The 17585-nt window shown below is 41.7% G+C and overlaps 1 protein-coding gene across 3 annotated transcripts in view; it reads left to right on the top strand.

Annotated features, from left to right (window-relative positions):
* Window positions 1–14658, top strand: part of ranbp9 (RAN binding protein 9) — an 85790-nt gene extending 71132 nt beyond the window's left edge. For all 3 annotated transcript variants that reach the window (XM_080204559.1, XM_080204549.1, XM_080204568.1), the window contains 2 exons: window positions 1684–1795; window positions 13386–14658. In XM_080204559.1, coding sequence (XP_080060685.1) covers window positions 1684–1795; window positions 13386–13516 — 243 coding nt within the window. In that variant the 3' untranslated portion in view covers window positions 13517–14658. The remainder of the gene's footprint in view (window positions 1–1683; window positions 1796–13385) is intronic.
* Window positions 14659–17585: the final 2927 nt, after the last annotated feature.

Here is a 17585-nt window from a genome sequence, read left to right on the forward strand (position 1 = left end):
ATCTCTCAATCATGCTCATTATTATAAAGGGGACTTCAGTGTCTTAGTGTCCAGTTATGTGCATAAATAGCTACGTGGCAATTCCAGTTTAGCGGACACTGCTCTGTTTCACCTTCAGCAGCTCAGTATTGTTGCATTCCATAGAATCAAGAGCAACATGTTGTACAGCTGCTTGGAGGAGATGAGGCCACAAATGAAGTAGAGGAATATTACAATGAAACTCGTATCTGCATTTGACATGCTGAATCATAGAAGCCCCACAGTGCAGAAGGAGGCCATTTGGCTCATCAGGTCTGCACCAACTCAGCATCTTACTCAGGCCCACACACCACCCTCCCCAGCCCAATGCTCTATCCACATAACCTTAATCTACACAATTTGGGGCACTAAGGGACAGTTTAGCATAGCAATCCACCTAATCACATCTTTGGACTGTGGGAGGAAACCTGAGCACCCGAAGGAAATCCACGCAGAAACAGGGAGAATGTGCAAATTCCACACAGGCAGTGACCCAAGGCCAGAATTAACCTGGTGCTGTGAGGCAGCAGTGCTAACCACTGTGTGCCAATATGCCTGGAATCTGCTAATATCTTCATTTCAGTGCAACTTTATTTTTAATGCAAAATGAATATTTGAGACAGAAAATCAGACATAAAAGATTTCTGAACTTTGATCGCAAAGTCATTTAGTTTCACCATTGTACCTTTGGCCATTTTTAATATACTTTAGTTCCATTCTAATACTGACCCAGGTCTTCAGATGTAGATGAGTGGTTTATATGATTGAGACTGCTCTTTTTTCGAATGCACTGAATCCTTTAATGGAACTGCAGCAAACCAGCTGCTTACCCCGAGCTTGGAATCTTCACACCTTTTTAATCTGCTGACATATTTCCACCTGTGAAGGCATCTGAGGGAGCTGAATAAGAAACTTTCTGATGCTGCTTGCTGTCCTGAGGAGAGGTGGGACTTTCAGTGCTGTCTCCAGCTCCTACTCCAGGCCTAGGATTAGATATTGTCAAAAATCTGCAAGAGAACAGATCTTGGGGATTTACACATTAGTAATTCCATGTGAAAGAATCTACTGAATACCCTGATGATTGTCCCATAGTGGTGCTTTTAGCTATCACACAATTGTATAGAGTTTGCTAACATCTCACTGAAATAAATTTGTCTTTCCACATGTGGTGAAGGATTGATACTTTGTCCTGCCTTCTGACATTCGAATGAGTTCACCCCACAATTTCTGAAAGGTCAGCTTCTGACGCAGTTGGAAGTCCTAGTTTGTGTCAGCTGCAGGTTATGTGGTTTGGAATTAAAGGTCCAGTGTCTCTAAGTCACTGTGCCATTCGGTACTTTACATGTGCTTTCTTTAACAAACTGAATCATGCATTTGTCAACTTGGCTTCCACATTATTCATGGTGTCAGATCCAATAATTCAGAATGAAAGACATTCTTATTATAACTCTTAAAGTTATGATTTTGATGGCATTATGTACAAGATCAACAGTGGCAGTGTCTTTTTGCTGGTACATCACTCCAATGTGATTTGATTTAAGTCACATTTAGAAGCTATAATTTAGTAAATCTTTGGATAATTGGACAACTTTCTCCTAAATGCTTTTCTGTATTGAATTAGTTTTTATCCACTGTTCACATTTTCAATATATTTTCACCATTCAGGATGCGTTTAGTCTGCTAGCCTATTCCGACCCGTGGAACAGTCCAGTCGGATATCAACTTGATATAGTGCAAAGAGAACCTGTGTGCTCTGCATTGAATAGTGCTATATTAGGTGAGTACAATTAGTATATTTGCAAGTTACTTTAAACAGGTGTTCGTTAATGCACTACCTGGAGGTATGGTGGAGGCAGGTTCAATCGAGGCATTCAGCAGGACATCGAATGTTCAGAGTTATGGGGGAAAGGCAAGAGAATGGCACAAAGTCATGATTCTTCACACACAGTGGTGGGAGTGTGGGATGAGCTGCCAGATGTAGTGGTAAATGCGGGCTCGCTTTTAACATTTAAGAAAAACTCAGACAGATACATGGATGGGAGGGATATGGTCCAGGTGCAGGTCAGTGGGACTAGGCAGAAAAATGGTTCAGCACAGCCAAGAAGAGCCAAAAGGCCTGTTTCTGTGCTGTAATGTTCTATGGTTCTGTGATGCTCATTGGAGAGCAGTGTAAGCACGACGTCTTCTCCCACGGTGTAACAGTTCTGTGATTATGACTATTGTATTTTTAAAATGTAAGTGTTAACACTTCCTGTTGCCCATAAAGCACGATTAATGGAGGAACATTAAATCATTAAGCTTCATTCAGCTTAATTCATCAGGCTATGGCCTACAGACAATGACTGAGTAAACTGAAGGTAGGCAATACCTCATTATCTGAATACTGTGATCCTCAAAAATTGATGAAGAAAATATCAACCAAAGACCTCAATACTCAATCATAACCTAACGCTTAACACAGCAACATTTGTTCATCTCCAAAGACACCAATTCTTTTGCCTCCCTCCATCGCTCTTACCCCACTCTATAGCTCCCAACTGACTAACTGGTTCAGTTCACATAGACCAGGTAAGTTTTATATGGGAACATCACTCGGGTTGATTGCAACCTCTATCTTAATTCATCATGCTCTCTCAGTTCACTGCCCTCTTACCTTCCCTAAATCTCTCCCTTGATGTGCGCATCCTATTCATCCTATATTCATGGCCATCCATTGACCTTGCTATCTGTAGTGGTCTTGCAACCCCTATCAGCTTTAACCTATGGTCTCTAGTTTTAGACTCCCCTACCTTTGGGAAAAGATGTTTTCAATCTACCTTGTCTATGTCCCTCTATTTCATAGACCTCCAAAGGGTCACCCCTCAGCCTCCTACGCTCCAGAGAAAAAAGTCCCAGTCTATTCAGCCTCTCCTTATAACTCAATCCATCAAGTCCTGTAACTTCCTAGTAAATCTTTTCTGTCCTTTTTTTTTTTAGTTTAATAATATCTTTTTCTATAATAGCGTGATCAGAATTACACACAGTATTCCAAGTGTGGCCTTAACAATGTTTCGTACAACTTCAACAACACATTCCAACTCGTATTCAATGTTCTGACTGATGAAACCAAGCATGCCGATTGCCGCCTTCACCACTCTGTTCACCTGTGACTCCACTTTCAAGGAGCTATGAACATGCACCCCCAGATCTCTTTGTTCTGTAATTCTTTCCAAGTCCCTACCATTAACTAACTGAGTAAGTCCTGCCCTGGTTCACTCTACCAAAATACATTACCTCGCATTTGTCTAAATTAAACTCCATCTGCCATTCATCACCCACTGGCTCAATTGATCAAGCTCCTGCTGCAATTGGAGATAACCTTCCTCACTGTCCACCATGCCACCAATCTTGGTGTCAGCTGCAAGCTTACTAACCATGCTCCCTATATTCTCATCCAAATCATTAATATAAATGACAAATAACAGTGGGCCCAGCACTGATCCCTGAGGCACACTACTAGTCACAGGCCTCCAGTTTGAAAAAATAATTCCCTACAACCAGAAGCCAATTTTGTATCCATTTAGATATCTCGCCCTGGATCCCATGAGATTTAACTTTACTCAACAACCTATCATGCGGTACCTTGTCAAAGGCCTTGCTAAAGTCCATGTAGACAACATCAACTGCACTGCCCTCATCTACTTGCTTGGTTATCCCTTCAAAAAATTAAATCAAATTTGTGAGACATGATTTTCGACTCAAAGCCATTCTGACTGTCCCTAATCAGTCCTTGCATCTCTAAATGCTTGTAGATCCTGTCTCTCAAAATACCTTCTAACAATTTACCCACCACAGATAAGAGGCTCACTGGCCTGTAGTCCCAGGCTTTTCCCTGCAGGCAAATGTTGTGAAAGACACAACATTTGCCACTGTCCAATCTTCAGGCACCAAACCAGTGACTGAGATTCAAATATCTCGGCTAGGGAACCCGCAGTTTCCTCCCTAGCCTCCCACAACATCCTGGAAAACACTTCTTCAGGTCCCAGGGATTTATCTACCTTGATGCGCTCCAAGACTTCCAGCACCACCACCTCTGTAATATGTACAGCCCTCAAGACATCAGTATTTAATTCCCCAAGTTCCCTAACATCCATGCTTTTCTCAACAGTAAATACTGCTGAGAAATATTCATTTAGGATCTCACCCATCTCTTGTGGATCCAGACAAAGACTACCTTGTCGATCTTTTAAGAGACCCTACTCTCTGTCCTGTTACTCTTTTGCCCTTTATGTACTTATAGAAGCTCTGGATTCTCCTTTGCCTTATCTGCCAAAACAATTTTACACCTTCCTGATTTCTCTCTCAACTCCAGTCCTACACCCCCTGTACTCTTCAAGAGATTCACTCGATCCCAGCTACCTATGCGGATCATATGCTTCTTGCTCTTTCTTGACCAGGGCCGAGTCATCCCTGGTTCCCAACTTCTGCCAGCCTTGCCCTTCACTCTCAGATGAATGTGTTTACCTGAACCCTGGTTAACGCACTTTTGAAAGCGTGTCATTTACCAGACATCCCTTTGCCTTCCCACAGACTCCCTCTATTAAATTTTGAAAGTTCCTGCCTGATACCATCAAAATTGGCCTTGCCCTAATTTAGAATACTAACTTTTGGAACAGACCTATCATTTTCCATAACTATCTTAAAACTTACAGAATCACTGGTCCCAAAGTGATCTCTCACTAACACCCCTGTCACCTGCCCTTCCTTATTTCCCAAGCGGAGTTTGAGTTTTGCCCCCTCTCTAGTCACATACTGAATGAGAAATTCCTCCTGAATACACTCAACAAATTCTCACATCTAACATGCGTACATGCTATAAGATTCCAGTGTAATGGCATGATTGTTTGAGTTCATCATTCACAGTTAAGATCAGCTTTGCTCAACTGTAATCTCACCTCAACTTAATGCCCAAGCGCCCAAAAAACAATTATTCTCTCTTACCCTGGCCACTTCCCATTGTATGACCTATATCCCCATTCCCTCAAGGGAATTAATTACCTTAATAGACATAAAAGATCTGGCAAACGGATTGAGCTATTCACGTCCAAATCTGGCTGGACCACACAAAGCACTATCTGGTTCTTATCCACTGCTCACTTCCAGAATCGCCCTAAAATGCAAAATTAGCCACCTGGCTTTTCTTACTGAAAACCATATTCTTAAACCCCTTTCTCAGCTCCTCCACCCTCACAAACCAGTGAGGAGCCCATGGGTTTCACTGTCACTAAGATCAAGACCATCCAATCAACATTCTCTGCTACATCCTTCCCATACACCAATCCACAAGACCTAACTTCCTCTTTTGTAGATAAAAGCAAAATACTGCGGATGCTGAAGACTGAAAATGTTGGAAAATCTTAGCAGGTCTGACATCACCTGTGAAGAGAGAAGAGAGTGACTCATCCAGACTCAAAATATTGACTATTCTATCTCTCTGACGGATGCTGTCAGAACTGCTGAGATTTTACAGCATTTTCTGTTTTTGTTTCCTCTTTTGCAGCCCTGAAGTCATGCCTTTGTCTTTCTTGTCCATTTCTCATGACCTGCACTGAACTCACTTTGTCTATGAGATTCATCACCTGCTCCCTCAACCTCTAAACTGCTGACCACCTAACTTCCTCTCTTGGAGACCATGTTAGTCACTGTAAATGGTTTGGCCTCTTCAGCTGCAGTCCTTCTGTTTTAAATCTGCCACTAATCACCCCTCCCTCTAAAGCATACTTTTTACCCATCAACCTTAAACTTACATATAAAAAAATCCTCCTTCTCTTCAAAGTCCTAGATAGAATTGTTGCTTCCCAAATCTGATTCTGTCTTCGTCGAGGCACCATGTTAGAATTCCTCCAGTCCAGTTTCTACCCCTGCCGGTGTTGAAACAGCCCCTATCAAAATCACAAATGACAACCTTTGTAACATCCTTCTTGACCTATCTGCATCCTTTGACAGGCTAATAGCACCATCCTTCTTCAATGTCTCTCGACTGTCCTCCAGCTGGGTGGGATTGCTCTCACATGGTTCCATTCTTAACTTTAATCATGAAGAGTAACACGCTATGGTTTCTCATTGTTGCATCGTTACCTGAACCTCCATGGCCCCCCTAATGCTCGTTTAGATGTCCACATGTTTTCATCTGTATACTGACAACGCCCAGTCGTACCTCACCATCCCACCTCTCTGAAACCCCCTCCTGCTGTTTAATTTATCAAGCTTTTATCTGACATCTAGGACTAGATGAATAGAAATGTCTTCCTGTTAACAATTGGGAAGACTGAAGCAATTGTCTTCTGTTCCTGAGCTACCAACTCTATTCCTCTTTCTGGCAACTGACTCTAAACTAAGATTGTTCACAACCTTGGTGTCATATTTGACCCAAAATGAAAATCCAACCACATCTTTGTTTTTTTAACTGGTCGGCGCAACATCGTGGGCCGAAGGGCCTGTTCTGCGCTGTAATGTTCTATGTTCTATAACCATAGCACAGGAACAGGCCCTTCGGCCCTCCAAGCCTGCACCGATCATGCTGCCCATCTTAACTAAAACCCCCCTATTCTTCTGGGGACCATATCCCTCTATTCCCATCCTATTCATGTATTTGTCAGGAAGCCCCTGAAAGGTCACCACTGTATCCACTTCCACTACCTCCCCCGGCAACGAGTTCCAGGCACCCACCACCCTCTCTGCTTTAAAAAAAATCTACCTCATACGCTCTCCCTTAAACCTTTTATCCGAGCACCTTAAACCTGTGCCCCCTAGTAATTGGTTCTTCCACCCTGGGGGAAAAAGCTTCTGACTATCCACTCTGTCCATGCCTTTCATAATTTTGTAGACTTCTATCAGGTCACCCCTCAACATCCGTTGTTCCAGTGAGAACAAACCAAGTTTCTCCAGCTTCTCATAGCTAATGCCCTCTATAGCAGGCAACATCCTGTAAATCTTTTCTGTACCCTCTCCAAAGCCTCCACATTCTTCTGGCAGTGTGGCGACCAGAATCGAACACTATTTCAAGTGCAGCCTAACTAAGATTCTATAAAGCTGCAACATGACTTGTCAGTTTTTAAACTCAATGCCCCAGCCAGTGAAGGCAAGCCTTCTTGACTATCTTCTCCACTAGCATTGCCACTTTCAGTGACCTGTGTGTCTGTAGACCCAGTTCCCTTTGCTTATAAAGAACAAAAAAACCCCAGGAAACAGGTCCTTCAGCCCAACGAGCCCGCGCTGCCATCTCAACACCACCAGCCAGCCACCCACCCCCCCACCCAGGACCCTTGTCTAATGTTTTATGGCCATCCAGATTGAGGGGAAACTGATTTAGGGACAATTTATTACTGCCAGTCAGCCTAACAGCACATCTTTGGGGTGTGGGGGGAAGCCGGAGCACGGGGAGAATGCGCAAACTCCCATAGACACCGACCCAAATCCATGTGTCTGCACAGCAATCAGCAATAGTCACTGAGCTGTGGTCTTGCCCAGTATCTGGTCCAGTTTAGGCACACACTAACGACATGAAGCACTAGGCCAATCTTGAACAACCAAGAGCAGCCCCAGTGCGACCCATCGCGTGTATGCCCCTCGTTGGACACAAGGCGGACCGACTTAAAACCTGTGAATGAAAAGGAAAAAAAGCATTAGTATTGTACCATATCCATTTACCTTACCAGGGACGCCCCAATGCTAATGACCCTTATTTGAAACAATCTCCTATATTCACCCATGTCCAATCCAGTCATGTGCCTATCTAAGTTACTCTTAAATGACTCTAGCGTGTTTGCCTCCACCACCTTACTTGGCAGAGCATTCCATACCCCCACTACCCTCTGTGTGAAAAACCTCCCTCTAATATCTGTGTTGTACCTCTCCCCCCTCACCTTTAAGTCCATGGCCCCTTGTCCTATGTGTCTCTATCATAGGAAATAGCTTACCTCTGTTTACTCTGTCTATACCCTTCATAATCTTGTATACCTCTATTAGATCCCCCCTCAGTTGGCATCTTTCAAGGGAAAACAGCCCCATTTTCTTCAATCTTTCCTCATACCCCAGTCCTTCCATACCAGGCACCATCCTGGTAAACCTCCTCTGCACTCTCTCCAGAGTCTCCACGTCCTTCCGGTAGTAAGGTGACCAGAACTGGACGCAGTACTCTAAATACGGCCTAACCAACGTTTTGTACAACTGCAACATTAGACTCCAGCTCTTATATTCTATACCCCTTCCTATAAAGGCTAACATACCATAGGCTTTCTTCACCACACTCTCCACTTGCACTGCCACCTTCAAAGACTTGTGCACTTGCACCCCCAGGTCTCGCTGCGATTCTATATTCCTTACGGGCTTACCCTTTATCATATAACTCCCCCCTACATTATTCCGGCCAAAATGCATCACCTCGCATTTATCTGGATTAAACTCCATTTGCCACGTATCTGCCCAATCAACCAGCCTATCAATATCCCGCTGTATTGCTAGACACTGCTCCTCACTGCCCACCAATCCAGCCGTCTTGGTGCCATCAGCAAATTTGCTGATCACACCACCTACTCCCTCTTCCAAATCATTTATATACACTACAAAGAGAAGAGGTCCCAGTACTGAGCCCTGCAGCACACCACTAGTGACAGACCTCCAGCTAGAAAAGGACCCCTCCACTACTACTCTCTGACTCCTCTTTGCAAGCCAGTTCTCTACCCATCTAAATACCTGACCACATATCCCATGAGCTTTAATCTTCTGTACCAACCTACCATGAGGGACTTTGTCAAATGCCTTACTGAAATCCATATAGACGACATCAACGGCTCGTCCTTCGTCGACCGTTTTTGTCACCACCTCAAAGAATTCTACCAGATTCGTAAGGCAAGACTTCCCCTTTACAAAGCCATGCTGCGTATTCTTAATCAGATCGCAACGCTCCAAGTGCGCATACATCCTATCCCTAAGAATCCTCTCCATCAATTTGCCTGCCACTGACGTTAAACTCACCGGCCTATAGTTACCCGGGCTATCCTTCCTACCCTTTTTAAACAACGGTACCACGTTCACTGTCCTCCAGTCCTCTGGGACCTCACCTATGTCCAAAGAAGAGACAAAGATTCGTGTCAGAGGCCCAGCAATCTCATCCCTTGCCTCCCTAAGCAGCCTAGGATAAATGCAATCGGGTCCCGGAGATTTATCGGTTTTAATGCCAGCTAAAAGCCCTAACACTTCTTCCCTCGTAATCGATAGATCTTTCAATTGGTCTACCGCTCCCTCAATGACCGTACCAGACATCAAGCCCCTCTCCTTCGTGAATACCGACGCAAAGTATTCATTCAGGATCTCCCTCATTCCCTCTGCCTCTAAGCACAATTCCCCACGTCTGTCCCTGAGAGGACCGATTTTACCCCTAGCCACCCTTTTGTTCTTAAGATAGGAGTAAAACGCCTTTGGATTCTCCTTAACCCTACCTGCCAAAGCCATCTCATGCCCCCTCTTTGCTCTCCTAACTCCCTGTTTTGAGATCCCTCCTACTCTCTCTGTATTCCTCCGACGTGCTCTCCGTTCCCAGCTGCTTAGACCTGACATACGCCTCTCGTTTCTTCCTAACCAGGTCTTCTATATCCCTAGTAATTCACGGCTCCCTAATCCTACCTTTCCCATCCTTTCTCCTAACCGGCACATGCCTTTCCTGCACCCATTGCAGTTTTCCCTTGAAAGACTCCCACATGCCTAACGTGGTCTTGTCAATACTCTCCAGGGTTCTGCCATTTACGGTATCTGTATTAGACCTTTCAAAATGCATTACCTCACGATTTGTCTGTATTAAACTTCATCTGCCATCTTTCCACCCAAGTCTCCAACTGGTCTATATTGCTGTATTGGTCCTCATTGCTATCTGCAAAACCACCAACCTTTTGTGTCGTTGGCAAACTTACTAATCAAACCAGTTACATTTTCCTTCAGATCATTTATATATCTGCACATTACTAACACTACCTATTTCCACCTCCTAACAATTTCCCACTTTGCCTCTGTCTCAGCGCACCTGCTGCTGAAACCCTCATGTATCATTCTCTAGGGTCAACTAATGCAATGTGCTCCTGGCCACCTCCCACATTCAATTCTCTGTAAACTTGAACATTGAAAACTTTGCTGCTTTACTTTCACCAAATCCCATTCACCTATCACCCCTTACTTACTGGACTACATTGGGATCCCAGTCAAACAATGTTTAATTTGAAAATTATTATTCTTGCTTTCAAATCCCTCCCTAAGTTCTGGGTACTATTTGAACTTAAATTCTAATTGTGTTCTTTTGAGACTTTAACCATATAGGCTGCATGAGACAGTTTAGTGAAAGTAACTCGGGAGATTTTTAAGTTGTAACCTAATACTTGTGAAAAACAGAGCAGAAGTTGACCACCGCACAATTGTATTTGTTTCCCCGTTTGGCTTTCAGAGTAGGTTGACACTTGTTCTCTGTTAGTTTCTGAAAACTTCTGTTTCCGTGTGGACAGCAGTCTCTTGTTACGCAACATGCTCAGTGAAAGATGTAGCTTATGAACTCCAAGCCACATCCCAGTGTGATCAATAGTATTGTACTGTGGCCTAATTGAGGCGAGACCATTTCCGAATTGGCTTATGGGGTGCAAGATTGGCCCAAGTTTGGAATGATCAGTTTCTGATTGGTTTCTCAAGAGTGGTGGTCATCTATTGTGTCATATTCCATTGTCCCCTGACTAGCCCTCTAAAGTGTCAATTACTGTGGAACAACCTCTCTCATTAAAGTTTGTTTCTATCACTTTACTAGCTAAGATTAAAAAATGTTTTGATATCTTCCTTGCCCAGTTGTTCAGGATGGGGAAAGTATGGTGTCATGCCCTCATGGTTGATATCTTGAGCTCATTGTTTCAGACTTTGTTTAATTGGTATTAAATCAGACCATTATCAGCGACAGTTTTGTTAGGTCAGTTGAAAGTTGATACTCTCCTCTGTGGTTACTTTGAATTGGTTACTTTACGCTTAAAACAAAGGATAGAGTGGTCAAGTTGTTAATAACAGAAAATTACAAATTGGGTTGTGTGTGTGTGTATAGAATACAAGTGAGAATGGTTTTGATGTCTGATTTTATTTGAGATAAGACACATTGTGACATCTAAGGACATGGATTAATCGATCCAGATGTTTAATTGATCGTTAGGTAACAGTAAGCCCTTTAGAACTTCATTTAAACTAATCTTAAATGTATTTTTCTTGAGGCAACTGTTTTAACAAAGAACGTTTTTGTTGTATCTGTTTGTGCTTGGTATAACTCAATTAAAAAGACAGAATAGTTTTATAAAATTTACAAAGTTACAGAAATTTACATAAAATCAATGCTTGAAATTGATGTGCTAAAAATAACAAAACACATTCACCTAACAGATATTAAAATTTAAAAGAACTAGGATGTCAGAAGCAAATTACAGAATTTAAATCTAAATTTAGAAAACCAAAGATGGTTACATTCTATGGAAGTAAGTGGCCTTTCTAAACATCACAAGTTAAACTGCACTAATTTAAAGCACAAGGCTGAATGTTTGAGCACTTGCACAATAGGTCTTTAAATTTGGAGTATACAGCTGACAACAATTGCTAGGAAGGTGGACAGTTTCACATCAGTTGAAACTGTGACATCTTGCATCACAGACTTTAGGCCCTTATGTTTTTTTTTTCCTTCCCTTGTCAAGTTTGAGTATGATGCTGTGACTAAGTCATGTGATGAGCTAGTGTTGCAGAATTCAGCACAAAATCATATCGGGTTGACATACATTGACTATTTGACTAAAGTCCATGATTTAAACTACAAACTAGTTGTAAATAATTATCTAAATTAAGCTTTCCTATACTGTTCCCCATCTGTGATCTCTACCAGCCCTACAATCCTCCGCTCATTTGATGAAGGAGTAGCACTCCAAAAGCTCATGCTATCAAATAAAGGTGTTGGACTTTAACCTGGTGTTGTGAGACTTCTTACTGTGCCTACTCCAGCCCAACACCGGCATCTCCACATCGCGGCCCCTCACTTTAAAAAAAATCCAGCTGTTAGTGACATGTATAGAAAGCTATAAGAGACTAATCTGACCATGCAGTTTCTGAAAGTCCTCTGCTTACAAACATCTAAATGCAATGGTCAATTGCAGGAAGGGGATATCCTCCTCCTAGCATCCTGAAAATTTCCATAAAGGATCGACAGGTACCATAGAAAGTGCAACCGAGCTGAAATCCTGTGACTGGAGCCTTACAAATGTCAAATTGACCTGAACCCATTGAAAGCAATCTATCCTAATGAATCATGCCAAATACTAAGTTTAAGTGTGCTGTCCTGCATTCTCTTATAACATACAGTAATAACTGCGGTAATGCCGATCATCTTACTGACATTTTTTTTATAAGGAAGATGATTTGACCAAATGAATCTTTTTATTCCTTCCATGAACACATTGCATGGGAGCAATCCCTCTCTTATTATTTAATCCATCATATTTACAACATTTAATATGTTACTTTCCAGAGAAAAATCAATCAGCTTTTCATGTTTGTGTTTTAATTGTCAATTTGGCTTATTTGGAAACATCCTTGCCTTGAAACCAGAAGATGCAAGATTGGGTGGGACAGAGGCACAGTGGTTAGCACTGCTGCCTCACAGTGCCACACAGCGCCAGGGACCCACGTTCACTTCCGGCCTTGGGTCGCTGTTTGTGTGGAGTTTGCACATTCTCCCCCGTCTGCGTCTGTTTCTTCTCGGTGCTTTGGTTTCCTCCCATAGTCCAAAGATGTGCTGGTCAGGTTGATTGGCCATACTAAATTGACTCTTGGTGTCAGGGATTAGCAGGGTAAAAATGTGGTGTTATGGATGTTGGGCCTGGGTGAAATTGTTGTCAGGGCAGATTCAATGAGCAGAATGGCCTCTTTCTGCACTGTAGGGATGCTATGATTCTATGAAATTCATACCCCTTTGGTCTTGAACCACAACGTTAATTGTCAGTCTTTGGAAGACATATTGTGTAAAACAGGAACAGGAAATTCTGGCTAAAGTTATGTTTTGACAAAAGGACATTAACTAGTTGTTTATCTCAATTGCTGTTTGTGGGAGTGTTGGCTTTGTGATGGATCATAGTGTCTGTGGGCATTATTCTTTTGAACATACAGGATGTTTATTTCACTCTCTGTCAGGAGGATCATTTGTCTAAATGAATCTTTTCTATGTCTGTTTATTTCACTGAGTGTTGTATTATCGCCAAACTGACAAAATTGTTCATTCACTGTATTAAAGTTGCAGCCAAATTTACTTATTTTTGTCTTTCCTATTTCAGAGTCTCACAATCTGCCAAAGCAACCCCCTCTTGCGCTCGCCATTGGACAGGCTTCAAAGTGTTTGGAGTTGATGGCCCGATTGGGAATCGGTTCTTGTGCGTTTGCCACAGTGGAAGAATATTTGCACTAGCTATGCATTTGTACAGCTCATCCCAGAGCTACCTTAACATTAGTGACCATATCCAGCACCAGGTCTGCTCAAGGGAAACTGACTTTTAATTTTGAATGGTCTTTTGGGGACAGATCATAAATGTCATTCTACTTCTGCTTCCTAGTTTACAGCATGGTCCAGCTGTTTTCTAACTTATATGCACAGTTCATTGACATGTTTTGCATTATTTTTTATAGCAATGTCTGGAGGAGTTGTAACAGTGTAGTATGTATATCTGTTTCAGTGGAACATTACTGTGCTTCCTTAATAATTCCTCAAACATGTCAAAAGGTTTTCATCTGAAGTGGGCTGATTGAGGCTCCAGCTAAAATAAATGGTCCATTATATGGGACAGTGTCATTCATTCTTAAATATTTGGAAGAGAAAAAAACTAATTGGCTAAAAACAATTTAAAAATGCTTTAATCAAAATTAAAGTGAGAATGTGTGAATAAAAGTATTTAGTTACAGATTAAAACCAAAAAACTAGGTTTTTTGTACTTTATTAAAATGTATCTTTTGTGATAAACCAAAATTTAAAATTGCTGTTGTGTGAGTGGATCTCCAATGGTGAGCATGTCTAATACAAAATGGATAAAAATGTTTTCCATCCCACTGATGTACATCAAAAAGTTAAATGCTTGAGTAATTTGGTAGATCTTTTAAGTATAGATGGATGGAGAGTGAATTTTTTTTCCCTCCTAAAGAGTATTGTAAATCTTCATTACTCAGGAGCTGAATGGGCAGTCACAACACTTGTGAACGATTGCAGCGTGTTGGTCTCAGTGTTTTTTTTATCTCGCCAGATTGTCTATGTGCACATGCTCTCCATCTTCATCTGTTCCCCTGCCCGCTCTCCAAACATTGTTTAAATGCAGAGAAATACATTCTACACCCATCATTTTAACCATTGTAAAATAACAGTGTTAAGTACTTGTCAACACATTGTGTGGTAATGACATTATTTATATTAAACCAAATACTTAGTCAAAATCTGCAATGTCTTAATTTAAACTTTGTACACTCTGCATTTTTAAGCAGTGCTTGAGTGAGTACTATACTGCAATAAACAAATGTATGAATCGTAATTAATCAGCTATTAAAGATTTAAATCTATTGAAATGGGTAGTGTTTATTTACTAGTCCCAACAGCATTGTCCACATACTGAAAATGGAAATTATTTTAAAAATTGTACATCATAATGAGCCAATATTGTTTATCTTGCAGCAGGTTCCAGAAAGCTTCAGCCTGAACAAAATTCATGAATATTTGATGCCTGACTCATACCCTCATGACAACATTGTCACTTTTACCTTGTGAAGCTAGGTACTGACATGATCTGGCTTGGCAATCATCCCACGTGTCACTACTTATTGTAATCAATAGTCTTTGAAGCAAATATTTTAAATACAGTATTTTAAGCATGCCCTCTTTTACGGGCCATGTCTTACAAGTATTATAGGCCAGGCTGATTTGTAACCCAGTGTATGTTGTGAAACTGGAAATTTTGAAAAATGTTTGTTTTTATTTCCAAGAATCCAAGAAAAATCCATTGAAGTTGCTTATTGTGGTGATAATCAGACTGTTTATTTTCAGTGGCTTTACTTACAACTGTAGAGAATTTCAGTTGTAATGTTGGGTGATAGTTATTGCCCAGCCAACTCCACCAGAAAAATGATAATCAGCATTGATAAATGACCAGATAATGGACCTTGCTTTGTGCAAATCGGCTGCATTTCCTTACAACAGTGACTGCACTTCAAAATATTTATTTAGCAGTGAAGTGCTTTGGGATATCCTGAGATCGTGAAAAATACCACATAGAAACAAGTTCATTTATAATGTGCATATTAATTCATGATATTGTTTTGAAGACTTTCTATGACTCTTTATTCCTGACTACTCTGCTGTAAAATATTGTGGTAATTAACATTGTAAATTTCTTCAAGGAAAATTTGCAACTGAACGATATCTGCAGTAATAAATTATTACATAAATATTTTACTGGATATAAAATTGTGTGGTTCCCAAAATGAATTTCTAGGTTTGTTTTCGGGAAGGAGATATGATGATCAAAATAAATAAGTGTTTAAGCCAGTTCAGGGCTGGGCATGTGGCTTAATGAAATGCACTAGGTTGTACCTAGCAAATCTGACTTTTTTTAGTATTTCCTGAAAAGTAAGAATTTGTACCTTCTGAGCAAATGTTGCAGACTGGCAAGTAATTTGATTTCTTATTAACTTTCCAGCAATGACATATATAACAAAGGTACTGGGACATGGGATATTTACAATTGGTTTTAGCCCATAGCTACTGTGGTGGAGAGGTGTTAAAGTTGGTGATAGCATTATTGTCATAATTTACCCCCTGAAAGAGACAGGAGTGGAGAGCCTGTCCAATTCTTCTTCTTCTTCCCTGTTTTGGGATGTTTGCTGGGTACTTGGCAAATCCATGTAGCTGAAATTGAAAACTCGGCTGGATGAGCAAATCAAACGTGCCTTCTTCAGTATATTTCAATATTTGTCACAACTTCAGTACTTTTAGTATTGGTATTGTGTAAATTGAGATCTATTGCAAACTAATGTAATTAAGAATTGTCAATGCCATTGGTTATCTATTGGAGCAGTGACATTTCTTTCTGTCTCTACTTTTTGTGGTGGTTGTATGTTGTTATGCATTCTGCACACTTTTTTTTCAATTTTTCTCCATAGAATCCCTGCAGTGCAGAAGGCGGCTATTCGGTCTCCGAGTGCACCAACGCTGACAGAGTATCTTATCCAGGCCCATACCCTGCCGTATCCCTGTAACCGCTTGCACTTAACGTGGTTAATCCACCTAACCTCCATCTTTGGACTGAGGGGAAATTGGAGACCTGGAGGAAACCCACACAGACACTGGGCAAACATGCAAACTCCACACAGTTGTCCAAGGCTGGAATTCAACTGGGTCCCTGGTGCTGTTCTATAGCAGTGCTAACCTCACTGCTATGATTGCTGTGGAAATGGATATTTTCTAAAGGTTGGACTTCAAAGATTGTAATGTTAGTTCAAGTGTACATTTTAATCGCATGTTCAAGAACCACAAAATCAGTGCTTCACCACTTTCTTTCTGCTTCATACTTGGTGTGACCCAGAGTGAAAATTAGAATCATAGAATTTCTACAGTGCAGAATGAGGCCATTTAGAACATTACAGCGCAGAACAGGCCCTTCGGCCCACGATGTTGCACCGACCAGTTTAAAAAAAACAATGACCCTCTAACCTAAACCAATCCCTTTTCGTCCATAAACCTATCCACGGATCTCTTAAATGCCCCCAAACTAGGCGCATTTACAACTGCAGCAGGCAGGGCATTCCAATCCCTCACCACCCTCATTCGAGTTTGCACTGACAACAATCCTGCCCAGGTGCTAACCCCATAACCCCACATATTTATCCTGATACCAGGGCAATTTAGCATAGCCAATCTGCTTAACCCACACAGCTTTACATTGCAGAAAGAAACCGGAGCGCCTGGAGGAAACCCACACAGACATAGGGAGAATGTGCAGACACCACAGTGACCCCAGGCTGGAATTGAACCTGGGCCCCTGGTTCTGTGAAGTGCAGTGCTAACCACTGTATCATCTGAAGGAAAAATGGATACTGGCACTAAAAACCCTTTTACAGGCTCTGTTGGCTTCAGTAATCAGGCCTCTGAGCTCATTGGATTAGTGACAACAGGACGTGGGCATATAATTGTAGACTGACATTTTGCTGCAGCGCTAAGACACGAGATGTTAAAACAAGGATCCATTTGACTTCCATCACTTTGAATTGTCCAGGTAGATAGTTTTAGTTTTATCATTTAAAACAGGACCATAAGAACTAGGAGCAAGAGTAAGCCATCTGGTCCAAAGAACAATCCAGCATGGGAAACAGGCCCTTCGGCCCAACAAGCCTGCGCCGCCATCCCAACAAAGCATCCTCCCACACCTACCCTGACCTGCGTGTATGCACATGGCACCCCCGTTGGAAACCAGATCCAGGGGAGAACAGTCCAGGGACAA

Source organism: Carcharhinus amblyrhynchos, chromosome 2 (assembly GCF_965287045.1).
Source record: "Carcharhinus amblyrhynchos chromosome 2, sCarAmb.v2.hapA, whole genome shotgun sequence".
NCBI classification, from domain to species: domain Eukaryota; kingdom Metazoa; phylum Chordata; class Chondrichthyes; order Carcharhiniformes; family Carcharhinidae; genus Carcharhinus; species Carcharhinus amblyrhynchos.